At 45.6% G+C, this 21,190-nt stretch overlaps 1 protein-coding gene across 2 annotated transcripts in view; it reads left to right on the forward strand.

The window, feature by feature from the left end:
- Window positions 1-203: 203 nt before the first annotated feature.
- mmd (monocyte to macrophage differentiation-associated) overlaps window positions 204-21,190 on the forward strand; it is a 46,063-nt gene continuing 25,076 nt past the window's right edge. The window contains exon 1 of one of the 2 annotated variants that reach the window (XM_080724815.1): window positions 204-421. In XM_080724815.1, the coding sequence (XP_080580941.1) occupies window positions 384-421 (38 nt within the window). In that variant the 5' untranslated portion in view covers window positions 204-383. Of the gene's footprint in view, window positions 422-13,990; window positions 14,371-21,190 lie in introns of those variants that run through there. The other variant, XM_080724816.1, reaches the window with a different exon arrangement.

Raw genomic sequence — 21,190 nt, forward strand, 5'->3', positions numbered from 1 at the left:
CCCCGGGGCCCAGCAGTCCCCCATCCGCCTGGTGGTGATGCAGAGTGCCCCCGTGGTGCCCCCGGTGGCGCGCTGGGACGCCGCCACCGCCAGCATGATCGCCACCTACCACGAGCCGGCCCGTGCCGACTTCAACGAGAAGAAGAGCACCATGGTCTGAGAGAGGGAAAGGAAAGGACGGACGGGACATGCGGACCGAGAGGTGGCAGCTGGCCCTTTAAGGACTCTTGATAAGGAGACTCTCTCTCTCTTGCTCTCTCTCTCTGGCTGTTGGATAAAGCATGAACTTTGTATATATTGGACCTTTTTTTTGTATATGTTTATCTTTATAAATATCTTTTTACTAGAACTTTTTGACTTTTTTTTGCTGTGCTGCCGGGACAATGCTTGGGTTTGATCTACACAGGACCAGATTTGGACGGTAAGGACAGAGAGAGAGAGAGAGACGTGTGTCTGTGTGCGTGTGCATGTGTGTGTGCATGTAAGCATGTACGTGCATTTGTGTGTGTGTTCTTTAAATGCTGTGTTCATGAACGTGAAATCCCTCTTCATTCCCCCTAGAACTGTCACAGCACAGAAGTGGCACTTTCTACGCTGCAGAAACATATACCTGAGCGTGTGCAAAAGTAACCAAATGATGGACCTGTATGCGCCGCAAGGCTCATTTTGTTTCATTTTTACTCTCTCTGATGTAGTCTTGACTCCGATAATTGATAAGGGAAATAACTAAGAGTGTGCTAACGGTTGCATGTTGTCCGCTGTCGAGAGTTACAAATGTATACGTGAGTATGGATTTATACTGGGAAGGAATAAACAGAGTTGGATTGAAAGAATAGAAAAGTCACAGCAGTCAAAGTGCATTTAGCTTTTTGTTATATTCTTAGTTGGCAACCATTTTCTGTTCTTTTTTTTATTGCCTTTTGATGTCCAGGAAAATATATTTGTCCCACCTTGAGGTCACTGTACTTTGCACCTGAATCGGCATAGCACCAAAGTGTACACAAACAGTTGGTTAACCCTTTATACTGCATGGCATGAGGCTGTTTTAGTCTTGTGGCGAGCTCTGATAATTCTCTAAATCAGACCCATGATTCCGAAGGGGAAATTCAGTTGACATGATAGAGTAGAAGAAGGAGGGGAAAAAAGGGAATAATCAGATAGAATTGCATGGGGTTATTGTGACCCTACACAGATAGAAACATCATATGCTGTGATGCCTAGCTCTCAATTATTGTATTTGTTCCACGTGGCCCCTCAATCCAACCTGATGTATTTTATTATTTTTTCTTTTTCTTTTCTTTTTTGTATTGCCTTTTAATGGTTTGTGGTAAGCACCTTGTCTGTAATAGGTGGGTAATATGTATTGTATTTGATAATCACTAAGTGGTGAGGTCTTGTCTATTGATTGTGGGCGCTATAAATTTAATGACGTCTGTCTTTGTCATTTCTAGCGGACCCTGATGAAGGCCCTACGAGGCTGAAACGCGTCGGTCGTTTTTTAATATTGCTGCCATGATTTAAAATAAAATAGTTTTCTACTTGCAATTAACAGAGTTGCCTTGGATCTTGTCTAAGTTCCCCACCTCATCTCTACATCTTTTATATAATGGAATGGAACTAGATTTTGTTGTCCTCAGAATTGCATGGGGATTAGACCAAGAGTACCAGAAAAGCTATTGTACAGAACCCTCAGCATTTGCTTGGACTGGGAATTAGTGTGGTGAAAGGGCTTTCAAGTGATGTAAAGTAACCAAGTACATCTACTTAAACGGCCGCTGACATATAAAAAATGGAAAGAAATGCCTATTTTATTTGCTAATATTTTGATGATGTAATTGTGGGAATGCACAGTGCCAATCAAATTCATTTGCTGTACTTACTTCTAATAGCTATATCTATTGTTGTGGGGCGAGGGGGCGGCATTTTTAGCGTGCATTTAATTATGTATCTGCGACACAGAAAGCTGGCCGGAGTGAAAATGCAAATTTATAGCCTATAACAAAAATTTAAACAAGCAGTTGCAGGCATAAACATTATAAAGATTCCGCAACTCCCTAACATGTGCATTGTGAGCTTGTAGATCGGCTATCAATCTTCTTTTTTAAGTATTCAGTTATATCAAATATGTCAGTCATTTCTTTGTATATTTAGGTTGTGTCCTATATATCTGCCATGTGCAACTAACTTCAAAGCCTAGAAATGTAATTGTCAACGACAAAAACACAATTAAATCTTTATTCGCAATTAATCGCCATGAAATGACATAATCGTGACAGCCCTTTTTGAGTGTGTTGGAACTGGAACCAAGCCCCCAGAACGGCTTGTAAATATTGAAGCGGCCCACCCTATACTGGCCAAACCTGGAAAAGCAGACGGGGTGAAATACATGCACGAGCATAAGAGCGCGCCGCTGGGGTCTACGATAGGGTTCAATGGACGTCGAGTGACGTTTGTGATGTAATTACGTATTGACGTAAGTAAAATTGGCAAACTTTTAATTGCCAATTTCCGCCACAATGTACCTGGATTAGTTTCTTCCGGGTGCCTCAAAACGCCACTGAGCAACTTGCATTGAAATGAATAGCTGGGGGCGGGCTGTCCGTTTTCTATATCAGTGGTTCTCAACCCAGGTGGGTCCCCACATTATTTTGGGGGGTCCTCAGATGATTAACTTATTGTGCAACATTGTTTTCTCACTCAACAGTAAACAAACCAACATAAAGTTTAAATGTACAGAGGGTACACGTATGCACATTTCTAAAGTGACAATTAAGGACTTTTTAATACTTCTAAAATGACAAATTAAACATTGGCCAAATTGTCAAATATTAGAGGCAGCAATTGTGAAAATAGATGATTTACATGCTCACAATGCCTCGCAACGTGAGGTCCCAAGTTAAAATATGATTATTTTGGGGGTCACGGCCTGAAAAGGTTGAGAAGGACCACTGCTCTATATTATATATAACTCTATGGGTGGAACGTGCTGTGGCTTCCAGGAAGACCCAGATATACGCCTTGAGCCCTCTGTGGAGATCAGCTCCTGACCTGCATGTGAGGCCCACTTTCTAATTTAGAACAGGACAGCCAGGTATAGAGGCAGCACTCAGGTCTTAACCCAGTGTTTCTCAAACTTTCAAATTTCAAGGTCCCCCCTTAACTCTCACAGTAAAATGTGCAACTCTTTGAATATGATATAGCTGTCTGACTTTTACTATTTTACATTTGTTTCCAACCCAGGCTTTCCCCCAGCGGAAAGCCTGGTGACGCGAGGTTAGTTTTAGTGGCACCAGTAAACCACGCCCATTGCTATGCTGTATACACAGGCTGAACACAATTGGGAAATTAACACAGGAAGGTGAGACAAGCCAGGCAACAGGACAGACAAGAAGCACCAGGACTTACTACAAAATATGATCCAGCAATAATTCAATAAATGTCCAAAACAGAGAAACACTCTATTCAGTCCAACGGCTGAGGAATGGACTGTGACACATTCTGTTTATTCAAACAATAAGGCCATGTGATACTTTTACTTGAGTAGGCTACAGTTTGACTACTTCAACCACCTCTGCGCATATATAGCCACAAGAAAGCAAATACTCCCAAGGTACAAAGGTAAATATGTTCTACATCTACAGTATCGGTTAAGGATGTGATAACAGATACAGGTTTATGTTAACAAAGGGGGGGCAGGCCAAAGGCATTGTATTTATCACACACACACACACACACACACACACACACACACACACACACACACACACACACACACACACACACACACACACACACACACACACACACACATATGCAAACAAAGTGTTGGAGAGTCCTGTAGTGTAATCCATGACGATAACCAACACATGATAGCTGTGTTTGTTGTGTCAATACCTCACTGTGCCACCACAAGACCTCCATTGTATTGAAGGAGCATATCGTCACTGTCTGGCAGAAACCTTGTATCTCCATATATTGTGTTTTTTTTTTGTTTTTTTTTTATTAACGCCCTATACTTCGTCATACAAAACAGCTACAAAATAAGAATGCAGCTCGTGAACTCGTGAACTTGTAGATCGTCCAATAGAGGGTATGCGCGTGACATCATCATCATACCCGGAGATTATGCGGGAACGCCTACTGAGTGGCAAACAACTACTTTCTGGCCTTGACAGCCCATACATTCCACAGACACGCTAAGCGTGTAAGCGGGTCTGTGGGTTTTTATAAATATTGAACCAATGAAACATACTAACAAGAGCATGTGACCAAATAGTAAACTGTAGTAGCCAGTAGATCAATTGTAACACAGGTCCTTTGTTTTGATTGATTGATTTAATACTATGAGCAGTTTACTGTAGGAAAAGTAGAATTCAGATACAAGGTCTACTAAAATAATTTAAATCCAAGAAAGCACAATGGCTCATTTACATTGGGGTCCTTTAGTAGTAATACTCAATTCAGAGACATAAATGCCAGACAAATACCGTATACACAGTACTATGCAAAATACATCATATTTCCTGAAAAAGTAACAGTTTTGGACATACAAGGTTTCCACCCGACAGCAACAATGGTCTCCTGCCTGTGGTCTGATTCCCATGCGCGACACACATAAATACAACAGGAGCATTGTACTGTAGCAGCATCTTGCCACCAGCCACCACTGTTTTTGTGATCAGCACTTTATTTTACAATAGCAAAAGAATATTCAAAAAAGAAAGGGAAAACATGGAGGCTATCCACAACTTTCCAACATCCCATCGTGCATTGCGCAGAAGTTGTGCGGCAGCTTCCGGCGCCGCAGCCGAGTGTGATCTACAAGCTCACAACGGTTGCAACTCGACCTGAGCTTGTACAGTATGTCTGCTGTTAACCAGAAGTGTCCCGCAGATAATGCTACAGTAAATTCTCGCGGAAACAGGTGGATACAAAAAATGTATATACAAACCAAGAACCAAGTACTGTATAAGGCAAGGGGCATTGCTCTCTCCTGGTGTATACTCAGTCCAAGCCATAAATGAACACATGACATCACTCCACTTCCAGCCTCCATTATATAGCCAAAACACAATTATTAACTGGTATTTCATTAACTCATAACAAAGCTAACAGCCCATGAGTTATCTTACACAGTTTTACATAACAAATTCTAAACACATATTCCAGGCGCCAAATCACGGAATCATCCTAACTCATGATAACAAACAGCCATCCTCCTCCTTACCACATAGCACTCGGCACCTTCCCCATCAGCATTGCCATGCCAGCACGGCAGAGGTGGGCCGGACTGGGACATAAATTCGTCCCTGGCATCTTGGCGCTGAACGGGCCACCACAACCGGCAAGAACAGAACATAGAAGATCTACAAGCCCACAACGCATCAAGTCAGCAGCGCGTTGTGGGCTTGTACAGTATGCTGTTAAATGACAGTAGGCTGTGATTGGGCTACTAGGCCAGTATTCAGATGATAGACAAGCCAGTGGGCCAATCGTGTGATGTCTCTCTGCTCTGTGGGCCGGTGCTACTGAAGGATTGGCCCCCTCCACTTATTGGCCGCCCAGCCAAAACATTACTGGAACTATCTTAAAATGTTTTTCATATGTCAGATGCCCAGTTCACCATTGGAGGTGGGACAGGTGACCAACAATGAAACTCCTCACACACACACACACACACACACACACACACACACACACACACACACACACGCACCGTGTGTGAATAAATAAACATATCAAAACCGCTGCAGTCCTTTGTGTTTGTTAGCTAAACATGTCAGATGTACTGTATAGCCTACACATGTAAAGAAAACATGCAACACAAACACTACTAAACACAGACACTTACCAGCCGGCTTGGTGATGATTGTTATAGGGAGCAGCAGTGTGTAATGTGTGTGCATGCAAACAGGTCCAATTCCATTTCCCGCTCAAATTCAGGTGGGTCATCACTGCAGATCACAGACGCAGATCATAACATGTCAGTGTATTGACCTTATTCCTGGCCACTGGCACTCTCAGGAAGTAGGGCCAAACACCTGGGCTTGGGGAAACACCTGGTAAAAAGGTAAACAGGAAACTCAATGATGTTGGACTCTGGGTGAAACCTGTGTTGCCATGTCTGCTTATAATAAGCGATTTGTGTCTTCAATGCCTACAATTCCAAGTACTTGAGGGGTGAGGGGGTCTCCAATTACAAAAAGAAAATAGTGTGTAGTTTCTTATTGGACTTGCTTTCTAATGTTTTTTAAACCAGTGGTTCCTAAATATTTTCATAAGGACCCCAGATTAATTTATTTGTCCAGTCGCAGAGCCCCATCTGAAAATATTTGGTGCCAGGGACCTTCACACAAGTTTTGTGTTGTTAAAATGTTTAAACAATATTCAAAATATTTCTTTTTCTTTTTCTTTCTCTTAATTTCTTTTTTTTTTTATAGAAGATACACATACAAGCTCACAATGTGTTGCAATGTGACACACTGTGAGCTTGCTGATCTGCTATTTTCAAATGTAAATGAGTAAAACTGAGCCTATAGTTGCTTCTATTGGGCTTATTTTTATAGACTTGGCCACTTGTTTCTTTGACAAAATCTGGCAACATACTTGGGAGGAAGTGGAAAGATGTTGAATGAAGCAGCACACAGAGAGAAACTCTATAGCGCCCTCTGTAAAAGGCAATGGCAGCCTCCCTAGAGACTGGAATAAGGAATAACTGTAGGCTTACAGTACACATATGCCTATGTAGTTTATAGCCTATACCCCACAAGTATTATAATTTTTATTGGCCCTATCCCATGTGGCAAATATATCGCATATCACCATTGCGATACCGTACTGTTGCAATCTGTATAACTTCTGGATAACTGCCTATCCTGGACATCGATCGGTTCTCGAGATACGTGAACTAAAGACTACAGACCCATTTATAGTAGTACTGTATTTACAGTGAACCAAATAATATTTGGCTTATATTTGGAACGGTTCACTGGTAAAAGCAAAGCAGTGTGCGCACACACACACATACACACACACACACACACACGGCTTAACAATTATTTATGTCCGACTGCACAGTCACACAGGGAAAGCATACAGGCCGACACAAATATTTTAGTTACAGTAAAGGTTAAACCGGTAAACCCTCCAACAACCAGTCCGCGGGTATGTCTTAGTCGTGCACTGCTGCTTGGTGTTAAAGCGCTCTCTGTAGTTGCTCTCGTGGGCCTGGAAGTTCACCCATTGCTATTCCGACAGCAGACGGACATACGTACCGCTGGAAGGCCTCTCTTTCCGGTTGACGATGGTATTTACAACGAGCAGTTTAACGGCATGCCCAGGACACACACACGCACACACACGCACACACACCTGCGTGGCTGGCATCATGCACACTATGTGTGTAATCCCGCACCAAAAGCGGCGATGTGCTTTGCAAATGAACACGCTATGTACGGCTTGCTAGCAAGGAGAGAATTTAACCCCTCCTGTGAGACTGTGAGAGAAGTGCGCTTCACTGGTTTCAGTCTGAGGACTTTAATAAGCAGTAGAACAGCTATAGGCTATAACTGTATAAGCCTTTTGTTGAGTCGAGTCATATAGTGCATGCAGGTGTAGAAATGGAATAGGTGTGAGTGTGGTGGTGTTGATTCTTTACAAAATGTAGGAAACAAAAAAATAAAGAGGTATTAATTTACTTGCGACCCATGCTGTTTAGGACAGTGGTTTGTAACCTTTTCAGGCCGCTACCCCCAAAATAATCCTATTTTAACTACGAGCACTAAGAGTTAAGGCATAACATTTGGTATAACACGGTTGGTTCTATTGTGAAAATAGCCGATCAACATGCTCATGTAGATTGTCTATTTTCACAATTTCTGCCTCTAATATTTGACGATATGGCCAATGTTTAATGTGTCATTTTAGAAGTAAAAGTCCTTAAATTGTCACTTTAGAAATGTGCATCTATCTATACACTTAGCCTATAATAGTAATAATAATTTGGGGACCAACCTGGGGAGTCCCGACCCACAGGTTGAGAACCACTGGTTTAGTAAACAGTGTTGCATACTGTACTGCATGTACTGTACTTTGTGGTGTTATGGTTTCCTACGCTGCCGGGGGCAAAGGTACAGCAGCAGGTTGTGTAGCATTCTGTCATGACATGACACGGTAAACCAATTACAGAGCTGTTTAACCCCGGGTCACATGGGCCAAGGAAAGCCTCTTTTAGCCCAGCAATATTCCCACCACTCTCTGTCTGTCTGTCTGTCTGTCTGTCTGTCTGTCTGTCTGTGTGTGTATGTCTGACTCTCTGTCTGTCTGTCTGTCTGTCTGTCTGTCTGTCTGTCTGTCTGTCTGTCTGTTTTGGGTACTCAATTCAAATGATTATTCTGGGGGGTCACAGCCTGACCTGGCGTCAGTTGGCATTAGTTGGCATGTCATTATGTGAAAATTGTTCGCAAATAGCAAAAAAACAAAACAAGTTCACAAGTTGCGATGTTATTCGCCGTGAGCTATTTATAGCCTACTAATAAAACCTCAAATGTGGCCCCTGGCATTCTCCTGTTGACAGTGCTAATGTCTCTTTTAAAAAACCTGCCGTTGCCCGAAACAAAAAGCTCTTTCTCACGCTGTGAATCAATGCTATTCTTTAGCCTTTACGGACAATAGATGTGCGCGCGTGTGTGTGTGCGTGTGTGTGTGTGTGTGTGTGTGTGTGTGTGTGTGTGTGTGTGTGTGTGTGTGTGTGTGTGTGTGTGTGTGTGTGTGTGTGTGTGTCAGATATGTAGCATCATTTTGACTTTTTAGGCTTGCTAGGTGCTTTTAATGCGTTCACAATACACATACTGGATCTACTGTTGTGAGGCCTTTGGTGAGCAGCCTTTTGAAAGCAACGGGAACTATACAGCAGTGTTTCCTAAACTTGGCGTGATGCCAACGATCAGGAGGGCTTGTCTGTTGGGACAGGGAGCTAGCGCAAAAGCATGTTGCAAATAAATAGTCCTTTCTTTTTGTAAAAAAAGGTAAAAGGTAAAAGAAAAACTACTAGATCTACATGGTCAAAACATGTGAGTTTGTAGAATGGCTATAGTGAGATGCCTCAGGGTGACAAAAGGGATGTGGACATTCGGGATCTCCATATGGGCATAAAAGGGATTGTTCCCCTGGCATCACAGGGATCTCCATATCTCCATATATGGGCATAAAAGGCATTTGTTCCCCCTGGCATCACAGGGATCTCCATATCTCCATATATGGGCATAAAAGGCATTTGTTCCCCCTGGCATCACAGGGATCCCTCTAACAGGGCATCATTAATATTGATGATATCAGGGAACTCCATATATGGGCATAAAAGGGATTCTGTTAGTGTGACTGGAGTGTGAGTGTGTCATTTTCTGAAGAATTTTCTCTTTACCTTTTCTTTTTTTCCATTTCTGCTTTTTTTATGATGATGGTGAAGAGAGAGACAGAAAAGGCTAGAGAGAGAGGGAGGGGTGACATGCAGTTTGCTGTCAGGGGTTGGATTCAAACTGGGGCGAGCTCCAGGAAGTACAATAGCCTTGTTGTTGGGGGCAAGGCGGCCCGGCGCAGTCGGTAGCGCTGCAGCCTCACAGCTAGAAGGTCCCATGTTCGATTCCCGCTGGCGACGCTGCATGTGGGCGCTGGGGGCGTGTTCTCTACTCCATGTCATCAGTGCCCATAAACTAGGTGGGCATGTTCTTCCCATGTCCCCTAGGGTAGGTATCCACCCCCAAAAAAACATGCAGTAATCCTGGTCTCTATACATTGCACTTTGTTTCGAAAGGTGCTTTATAAATAAAGTGTACTTACTTAGGCCTACTTAATTATGATACTGCCTGATGGAGGGGAAAGGAACTGGTTGGAACAACATGTTCCTACCACGAGTTACGTCCTACCGGGGCAACTCCTCCCTGTCAGGTGATAAGATGCGGCCTGCTCACTCCCCAGGTTGGCAGAGGGAGATTAGCGCCCAGGACAACAGCTTAGGGAATTGGCACCGGGTGAAAGGTTACAAAATAAAAAGAAATGGCCTAGTATTTATTTCCCCTGTTTGTTGCTGTATAGTGGTTGCCAATTCCAAGTGATTAAATGCTTGCTTTATCGTGTCTTGAGACTAGGAGAAAGCATAAGGACGTACAGGCCAGACATTTCAGCATCACACTGACAGCGAGCAGCACACTCATGTCTTTTTTAAACGGTATGGTGCATTTACTGCATTAATTTCATTCACACACTTCACATGCTGTTGGCAGAGGAAACAATGCAAGGCACCAACCGGCTCTTCAGGAGCAGTTATGGGTTCAGTGTCTTGCTCAAGGACACTTTGTCATAAACACTACCACAGAGGGCTAGGGGATCTAACCTGGAACTCGCTGTTCCAGCTGTCAAATAATTATACCGGAGTAGTAACAACAACAGTTGCCTCTGTAGGCCTAGTGGAGTAGTAGTTAAGTGTTTTCTTTTTTTTTAATACTAGTAAAAGCACCTCACAGTATCCCTACAATAGCCTACATTTGCTCTCCATCATAACATGTTGCAGAATCAGCCAATCTACAAGCTCATAATGCATGGCGGATGCATAGATAAGGCATGTATCAGATTATGATATGGATGTGTTGTGATGACAGAGTCTCTTTGATGTTCCACATTTCATGGTGCAAATGGTTGCGTTTAGGGACTGCAACAGTCAATTAAACTGTAATTGATCATTTAATAAAATACTTTGCGCGTGTCATAATAGGGGGGAATAACATTTCTGATCTACAAGCTCAAAAAGCTATTTTCGTTCCAATCTTTTGGCGATAATCATTGAAAAAAGGCTTTTCGGTTGATAATGACAGACAGGGAGTAAGCGCGCAGGGCATTCATTGTCTTTGACAGCATTAAGGGCATGTAGGGATTGGACTTACATAGGGTCTTATATAGGCTAAAAGCTCGGTGTTATTCAATGCCAAATGATCAAATGACACCGTTATGTAACCGAGCTGTTCATCAGATACTGTAACTACAGCACCTCATGTTCTATTCACCATGTAATGAAGCTCCATTACCTATTTTACTGCATGGTTCTCTGGCAGTGCCTGTCTGCCATGCATTTCAATGGTAAAGAAATACTCCTCTTACCAGGGCCGCCTGACCATTGTGCTTGATCATTATCAAGCACATAGGCCTATATACATTACATAGGAAATATTAGGTGAACTGAATCACGACCAATGAACTGATTCATGATAGATGAATTGCACTATGATGCCCCGGATTTTAATATGAAGTATGGTAGAGGCATAATGTAGTATTGTATGCAGGCCTACTGTACTGTACTGTACTGTACTGTACTTTTTGTTCCTGGGAGCTGAGCTCCAAGATTTCCAATACATTTGTACAAAGGGCAAATAAAGTCTATTCTATTCTATTCTATTCTATTCTATCAGTGCTCCCAGGGGAGCGCTGCTCTGGGTTATAGTAAATGTGATTATAGTAAATTTGCCCCCATTGATTCTGGATGGGGACCCACATGCATTTGGGTCCCCATCCGGAATCAATGCAGGTACATTTATTGTAATCAAATTATTGTCTTAGGAATGCCACAAAAAATATCATCAAACTGCGTGGCGTCCATGGTGTGAGTAATCAACAGAAATAAAATCATTTTGGGGGTGAACTGCTCCTTTAAGAGCACATGGCACAGCAACGGCTGATAGGTTTGAGTGATGCGAGTGTCAATAACCGTTGTGCTATAATATATGGACATGATTATCCAAAGAACCCCTCTCATAAACCTCTCTCTGTAGACACAGCCCCCTAGCCCAGTGGTTCTCAACATGGGGGGGGGGGGGGGGTCCCCAATTGTTTTTTTTTTTCTTCTTTTTTTTTTTTGGGGGGGGGGGGGGGGGGGGGTCCCCAGATGGTTAACTTAACTTGCAGCATTTCTTTCTCACTCAACAGTAAACAAACCAACATAAAGTTTAATAGAGGGTAAATGCACATTGTGTGACAATTTAAGGACTGAATTAGTGCTGATCCCGCGATGACTCGCAAAATATTAATACCTCTAAAATGACAAATTAAACATTGGCCAAACTGTCAAATTGGCAGAAATTGTGAAACTAGCCGACAGGCGTTGTTGTAGATCTGTGTACTCAATTCATTGAAAATATCCTGGTACCTCCCTCAAGGGCTTAAGTGATAAACCTGTCTAGCAAAAAGAGAAACGATTTAATTCCCTGAAACCTGTTCACTTTTGCTGACTTGTAAATGTCTCCATTATAGGAATTGAGCAGTAGCATGCCAGGATCATTGACTGATTGATTTATTGATATTTAATTCATTCATTGACAGTGTTCCACCGCCTCTTCCAACAGTGAGAAAGGAATATATCCCTCCATTACTATTATATTATAAGTGTGTCATATCGTGATAAGGTCTAGATCCCATATGCCAGAGGTTGCACTCTGATTTGATTCTATTTCTGGATCACAGTGACACATGGTTTTACCTTTGTGGAGAAAAGACTCACTCTTGTTTAATTAAACTACATTTCTGTCAGTATCACTGCCTGTCACATAGTTTTGGCCTTTATCTCTGTCTCGAAGGCAGATCTTACACTTCCTCCCACACATTTGACAGAGTTTAACAATTGCATTGCTGTATAGGCTATTAGCCTACATATTTATTTCAAAATAAGCTTATTGTACAGTTCTATCATCTGAGAATGAGCCCCAGGGTTCTGTGAGTTTCTGTCTTGCAAATATCAAATGTTGATTCTGTTTACTTGCAGATAGATTCAAGATGTTTTGATAGACAGACAGACAGAGATAGATAGATGGGCTTTGGCAATTTGTATTTACTATTTTAAATAGATTTAGCTGTATATATGCACTTAGTAGGATTTTTTTTTTTTTTTTTTTACAAAAATACTTTGGTATTTTTACTTCAGTAAATAATAATAATAATCTTCTGTGTGACATTGAACCTTAGACCCAATCGTTTTTCGCTTTTTTTATTCTATAGCCTAATATAGCCTACTAACAGCCTGATGCCAAAAAATGTGCTCTTTGTGCTGCTACCATGGCTGCTACGCTACGTTTTCCGGTAGTTACCGCCCACCTCAATCCCTGATTGGCTTCTAAGGCCATTCCGTCACTCACGTTTAACACACTCATTGGTCGAAGTGGCTGTCCGTCACGAATAGCACGGCCTTTCTCCAGAAACTGATCAGTGTTGCCAAGTCTGCTTACTATAAGTGATTTGGGGTTTATTTTCCTGCAATCTGGGAACCATTCGTTTTTATTATTATTAATTAATCCCTCAAGACAGATTCAGCTGCTGAGATCGAGGATGATCTGACACTCGAAAGATTCCTTTTTCTTTTCTTTTGGGGTCTTGTTTCTAAAGTTTAGCTTAGTTGGGGTTAATGTTGTTTTGCAGTGGTTCTCAAACATTATTTCCATGTCAAGGACTCCCAAATTAATATCATTGTCCACGGACCTTCATCTTCATACAAGATTTGTGGTTAAACATTTCCAGAAATATTCAAAACATTAGACTTGTTTTTTTCTCCCTTCACTAGTGGTGGAAAGTAACTAGCCTACATTTAGTGGATATGGATCTACAAGTTACATGCCGACTCGGCCGAGAGCTTGTAGATCAACTATTTTCACAATTTGTTTGGTAGCGAAAAGATAAAATGGTTTGAAAATGTTCGCCTAAATAATGACATTCCCAAAATAGAGATGCCACATTAAAAGTGTTTAATACGTCGTTAATTGTACAATATTTTGGTCAAATTGCCATACCTGAATGATGCCCCAAATGACGCCCCTGCTTGTCTCTCACAAAACCTGGCAACCGTGTAAAAACTGCTATTATGTGTGTGATTCCGGCGGATCATTCATTCCGGGACGGAGCGGAGCCACAAGGCCGGCGGTAGAGCTCTCCTCCTCGGCTTGCAAAGCGGGGATCGGACCGGTGTTTTGGAAGCGGGCGGTCATGGATGTTGTGAACCGTACCATGTGGATTTAAAGAGGGACTCTGGAGTCGCATGAAGGAAGATGGTGTTGTTTAGGAAGAGACTCAAAGCTGCTGCTGGCTGCTGCTAGGAGGAGTGTTGGCTGTTTCAGACCAGAGTGAAAGTGGAAGCTGCCTTTTTTTGTTGCTCCTGCTGCTGCTGCTGTACCAGGCCCTTTATTCAATGATCTGATGATCCTCTTCTGATCAGCTGTTGCTTTTTGATTATTAGTATTTTTTTATATATTTTGTATAATTTTTTTGGGGTGATTTGTTTATTCCTTGTTTATTCCTCACGTTTTGAAAGATGAAGAGTATTAACATCAGCTTCCAGAGGTGGGTGTTATTAGCAGTGGTGTAAAGTAACTAAATACATAACGTAGTACAATTTTGAGGGATTTGTACTTTAATTGAGTGTTTCCAATTTCTAATACTTTTATTCTACTCCACTATATAGCCTACATCTATCTCTGATCCAAATATTGTACTTTTACTCCACACTACATCTATACATTTTATTTGAAGACTGTAGTTGCTAGTTACTTTGCAGATATACATTATAATTTTATAAAACATACATACACCACTTCTACTCCACTATAGCCTACATCTCTGATACAAATATTGTACTTTTACTCCACTACATGTATTTGAAAACTGTAGTTACTTTGCAAATATAAATTATAATATTATAAAACATACGTAAACCACTTTAGCCCTATTTTTTACCTTAGCTATTTGGTACTTTAAGTACATTTTGATGCCAACACTTTCATACTTTTACTCAAGTACATTTTGAATTCTAAATTACTTTTACTTGTTTCTATATTGCAGTATTGATACTTTTACTTGTAAAATATGTGAGTAGCCTTACTTTTTCCACCACTGGTTATTATAAAAAAAGAAAAAAAAATGATGAAATTAGGATGTCCATACAGTGTCTACTAGAGCTAACACTGTTTACTGTCAATATTCCAGGATGACCTCCCACTTGGGTAATGACGCCCCCTGGCGATCATTCAGAGAAACTACTTCAGCTCCCGTACTAACGTAGGTAGGAAGGGCCTGTCACTCAAACCGGAGTGACCCGCCTCCAGGCTATATAAGCCCCCGGAGGCGGAAGTAACATCCTCTTTTCACTCTCTGCGATATCACATTCAGATAAGTTGAAACTCAGCCTTTGTATTATTATTCTTCGCGCATTAGCCTAAAGCGGTGGCATTAGGAGTCGCCCACTGGCGAGTGTTGAATTAACCCGTACTTAAGAATACTTATTCTTGTTCCGTCCTAAATCGACGGTTATTTCCTTTTATAACAAAGGATTATTACTGCTTGTTCAGGCCTCCGCCGAAGCAAGCGTGGCATAGCATTAGCCGTTAGCTTGTTAGCTCGTCTGCTATTGTTAACGTTAGCTACACTGCTCACCGCTTGTTCAGGCCCTGCCCGAATCAAGCGTGGCCTAGCCTTAGCCGTTAGCTTGTTAGCTCGTCTGCTTCTAGTTAACTCTATCTACAGTGCTTCGCCATGGATCCTCTGGCCTTCCTGCCGAGGCAATGTCCAGGCTGTCCAGGACTCATCGACGGACAGGATCTTCACCATCTCTGTGTCGGCTGCATGGGCGTTGCACACGCCTTCTCTGCACTGAGTCCTCAGGGGAGAGCAGGACCTTTCTGTGACTGCTGCGTGGCCTACGAACACGATGTACTGATACACCGGTTCTTCCTAGCCAGGGCAGGCCTCGGGGCCTGCGCTCCACCAGGTGGGTCCACTGCTCTCAACCCCACAGCCCAGTCTTTCCTTCCCCAGGCGACCCGCACCGTTGGTCAAGGTGCGGCGCTGCCTTCCGGAGATCCGCTTGACAACCAGCGCGCCATTCCAAGTCAAGATGGCGCCGTGCTACATGAGACACCGCCTGCCGCGCAACCGACCGCAGCTAGCTCCACTGTCACTGGAGCTGGCGGGTCTGGTGAAGTCGCCGCTAAGAAGGCGACCAAGAAGGCTAACACCCAGACGAAATCTCCGGTAGCCTTTTCCCCTTCGGGCGCGGTGCCCAAAAAGAAACGCTTGGATGTGACCGTCGGGGACGTCCCCCTCGACGTGAGCATCACCAAAACAGTCCAGACCTTCAGGCGAGAGTCGGACCTGAGCTCCGGTCAGAGCGAGGGTTCTGGTTCTGAATACTCTGGATACACGGCCGAGGAGGAGGAGGACTCCGTCGAGGACGAGGGTTCTCGACTCACGGTCACTGTGAAAGGTAATGCCCCTGCGGCTCCAGCACGTCAACTGGACGCCGCAGGGAGCTCCCAGGCCTCCTCAGGCACCACTGCCCCTCCACCCGCCAGTCAAGCGAGTGAAGCGGGAGCAGAGGACGTCGATTCTGCAGCAGAAATGCTGGATCATCTCACAGTCTACATGAGAGCTCTGGCCAGAGTTGGAGAGGAGTTGCCACCTCCTCTCCCCTCTGAAGAGGCAGAGGATGATGATGAAATGCCCGGGCAGGAGCCTTCGGTTCCCGCCCCGTATGTCCTCTCCAGGCTGCCGCTGGTGAAAGGTTTCACCAAGGCCCTCCATTCCTCATGGAAGACACATAAAGACCCCAGGAAGCTGCCTTTCTCTGTGCTGGATTTGGTGGGCGGTGCGGAGGCAGGCATGTCCACCTGCCCTAACCTGGACCACCTGTTGGCACAATCTTTTCTGAGTTCCGTCAGACCCCAGTACAAAGATGTAGGCACGGCTAAAAACGGGCCGTTTGTTGGCCCCGTCGGCACCAACCCGCCGGGGTTCACTGTCCTGGAGGACAAGCTGCAGTCGGACAGGGCTCGTAACGCCTACCGGTCCGCTGCTCTGGCCGCTAAGGACCTAAATCTGATCCAGCTCTTGCTCGCTTCCTCCAAGGACCTGGTCAAAGGTCTGCCCACGGGGGAGCACACAGCTGAACTGAACACTCTATTTGACATCATGCTGAAGGTCAATTGGCATGCGGTTAAGTGGATGGGCAGGTCCATGGACTACAACCTCCAGTCTGAGAGAGCCCGCTGGCTCGACTATGTCGACCTCGAGCCTAAGAGGGACGTGGGCGAGAAGCCTCTAGGTCCTCGCGGGGAGATGTACAAGTCTCTCATAAATATGGAGAACAGTCCCACCACCCTCATGGGTGGGGGCTTGGAGCTGCTGCAGGGTAGAGTTACCTTCTTCAAGGCGGCTAAGGACATCGTCGAGTCCACCACAGTGCCACAGGATGAACCGCAGCAAGCTAGGAGGACGTCCCGCTCCTCCCGCGCCAAGGAAAGGGGCCGCTCTGCTTCTTTTAAGAAGCACTCGTCTTCCTCCAGGGGAGCCTCTGCAGCCAGGGCGCCTGACAGGCCCCGCACCAAGGCTGTGGTTCCCGAACGCGCTCAGCCGCGCCGCCCGTCCAAGGATGGCAGGCAGCAGTCTTCATACCGCGGTGGCCGCGGTAGGGGACAGCGCAAATGACACTCTGAAGAGGGGAATTGTGCTGGGGCGGGGGTCCGAGGTGTCTCTCGGTCCCCTTCCCCCCAAACGAGGGCGTTTTTCGGTACCCCGTGTCGGGGAAATGAAAATGTTAATTTTGATGCCTCCTGTGTCGGCAATAAACATGTTGAAAGAACAAAGTCTGTCTCTGTCCAACTCTCTCGCACTAGCACAGACGACCCCATCGTGCATGCCTCCTGTAGTAATGATGAAGTCCTGTCAGGACTCGATAATCAATCACAGGTTTTATCAGAAACCAGTAATGTTAATGTCAAACAATTATGTGGTTCCTCAAGCGCGCGAGTGGGATATCCCTCGCGTCGACAATATGAATCCTTTATGCATGCCTCCTGTAAGAATGATGGAGTCCCGTCAGGACTCTTTAATCAGTCAGAGGTTTTATCAACAACCAGTAATGTTAACGTCAAACAATTATATGGTTCCTCATGCGCGCGAGTGGATTTTCCCTCGCGTGAGCGATGCTATGAATTTAACCTTGAGTCAGAAATTCTGTCGGCCTACTATGAGCCCGGGTCAAGGGACAAGCATAAAGGCCTTAGAGCAGGTATTAAACGTAAAAGTTCCTCTCCTGTCAGGGGAGAATGCTTTAGTTGTGGGCGAGTCTGTTTACCAGTCGAATCGCTTTGCTCTTCCTGTCGCTCTATCGAGCCAAAACCGAACGCTTCCGGTTTCACCGGATACGGATTCGCTAGCTCCCCGCTTCCGGTCCGGCCGCAAAAGAGCTCCGCTAGTCAAGCGGTACAATCGGAAGGTGTTCCCACCTTGCGGCCTATTGAACCCCTGCGCTCCGCATCCGGGTGTTCCGGATACGGATACGCAGGTTCCCCACTTCCGGTCCCGCCGCAAAATAGCTCCGCTAGTCAAGCGGTACAACCAGAAGGTGTTTCCGCCATGCGGCCTATTGAACCCTTGCGCTCCACATCCGGTCGTTCCGGATACGGATACGCAGGTTCCCCACTTCCGGTCCGGCCGCCAAAAAGCTCCGCCGTCACGGAAGCACAGTGGTGGGGTTTCTCTCGCTCAAAACACGCTAGCACGCTGTGCGCGCCAGTGGAAGTTATGCAACCCGAGCCATTGGGTATTTCGAACGATAACCAGGGGTTACAGGTTACAGTTCGCAGACATACCCCCGCTTTCGAGCAGGGTTATTCATACCAGAGCACGTGGTTTAAAAGCAAGTCTTTTGAGAGAAGAGATCAGCTCATTGCTAAGCAAGGGTGCTATAGTGGAGCTGGACAGGACCCAATCCCGCATGGGATTTTGGAGCCGTTATTTCCTGGTGCCCAAAAAGGGGGGGGGGCTACGTCCCATCCTGGACCTAAAGGCACTAAACGTGTACCTGAAGAAGTACGTTTTCAGGATGCTAACAGTACCCACCATGTTACGGTCGGTCAGGCAAGGGGATTTCCACTGTTCAGTGGATCTGAAGGATGCTTATCAGCACGTCCAGATTTATCCCCCACACAGGAAATTCCTTCGGTTCGCCTTCGAGGGTCGCCTGTACGAGTATACAGTACTCCCTTTCGGTCTGTCACTGAGCCCGAGGGTTTTCGTGAAAGTGACCGAAGCAGCCATCGCCCCGCTGAGACGGCAGGGCGTCAGGTTGGCGACGTACATCGACGATTGGATGATTTCAGCGAGCTCCGCCCACGAAGTGGCGCGTCACACACAAGTGGTTTTGGCTCACCTGAAGGCCTTAGGTTTCATAGTCAACCACGGCAAGAGCATGCTGACTCCAGCAAGTCGTCTTACATTCATTGGGGTCCTTCTGGACTCATCCGACATGTCGGCCCGTCTCTCAGAGGAGAGGGTGGACAGGTTTCGGGAATGTCTCGACTCTTTTCAAGTGGGCCAGGAGGTCACTTACAGGAGTTGCATGGTACTGACGGGAATGATGGCTTCCGCAGTACATCTGTTGCGTTTGGGCAGGTTTCATATGAGACCTTTTTCAAAGATGGATGTTATCCCTCGGGATCCCGCCCTCCTTGAAGTACAAGAAGGTTACGGTTTCCCCTTCATGCGCGATCGCCCTGTCTCCGTGGCTGGTGGAGGGGTTCCTCACCAGCGGAGTCTCGATTGGCGAGGTGGTTTCCCACAAGTCGATCACGACAGACGCCAGTCTCAGTGGATGGGGAGCCACTTTCGAGGGGCGCACAGCGCAGGGGCTTTGGCCTCTGGAGATGAGGGGTCGTCACATCAACTATTTGGAGTTGATGGCTATACTCCTGGCGCTCAAGCATTTCGAGCCTTGGATTTTGCATTGTCACGTCCTGGTCAGGACAGACAATACGACGGCCATGTTTTATGTCAACAAACAGGGGGGCCTGTCGTCGTTGCCACTGGACCGTCTGGCTCGAGAATTGACGGTTTGGTGCTTGTCGCGCCTCAAGTCGATCAGGGCCTCACACGTCCCAGGTCTCCTCAACAGCGGAGCAGATCTCCTGTCCAGGGGAGGTCCTCGCTACGAGGATTGGTCTCTCCACCCCAGGGTGGTGAGCCAGATTTTTCGCAAGTTTGGTCAGCCAGTGGCGGACCTGTTTGCGTCAGCGGAGAATACGAAGTGTCCGTTGTTCTTCGCGGTGAAGGGCAGTCCTCCCTTGGGGTTGGACGCCTTAGCGCACACGTGGCCGAGAGGTCTACTGTACGCGTTTCCCCCCTTCGACTTAATCCGACCCACTCTGGAGAGAGTCAGGAGGTTCGGTCTGGAGATGCTCCTGGTGGCTCCCTACAAGGGCACGTGGAGATCGGCGATCGCCCCTCTCCTTTGCGAACCGGGTTGGCAGCTGCCTCAGTGCAGGGACCTGTTGAGTCAGGCCAGGGGGGAGATCTTCCACCAAGGCCTGCAGGTCCTAGACCTGTGGGTTTGGCACGTGAAAGGTTAAACCTGCTGGCAGCCGGTTTTTCTTCTGAAGTGGTTGATACCATTCAGAGTGCTAAGGCGCCCTCTACGAGGGCGTCTTATGATGGAAGGTGGAATGCCTTTGAGGACTGGTGCGAGTCGCGTGTTCCACCTGTGGTGGCTCATGTGGCGTCAGCCCAGGAAATTCTGGAATTTATGCAGAACCGCTTGAGAAGTGGTCTAGCATTTTCTACCCTTAGGGGGTATTTGGCGGCTATTAATGCCTGTCACCTGGGGGTGGCGGGCAAGGCACCTTCTAAAGTCCCGGAGGTCATCAAGTTCATGCAAGGAGTTGAACGTTTGAGGCCGGTGACTAGGTCTTTGTTCCCAGTTTGGGATCTGCAGGTGGTTCTAGGGGGCCTATGTCGGGCTCCCTTTGAGCCGCTTGTAGGGATGCCTTTGAAACTTTTGAGTTTCAAGACGGCTCTTTTGCTGGCTTTGGCCACGGCTAAAAGAGTTGGTGACCTGCAAGCTCTCTCGGTGTCTGCGGAGTGCATGCAGTTTATGAACAATGATCTCAAGGTGTTGCTCAAGCCTCATCTTAAGTTTGTTCCTAAGAACATGGTGGTCCCTAAGGAGCCTGTTGTTCTTCTGGCTTTTCATCCTCCTCCGTTTGTCTCGGCGGAGGATGAGCGGCTGAATTGCCTTTGTCCTGTCAGGGCATTGAAGGCCTACTGTGACAGGACTGCTGGTTCTAGAGCTTCTTCTCAGCTCTTTGTAGAAATGGGCAATGTTCTTGTCAGA

The sequence above is a fragment of the Nannobrachium achirus genome (assembly GCF_963921795.1).
Source record: "Nannobrachium achirus genome assembly, chromosome: 4".
Lineage (NCBI taxonomy): Eukaryota > Metazoa > Chordata > Actinopteri > Myctophiformes > Myctophidae > Nannobrachium > Nannobrachium achirus.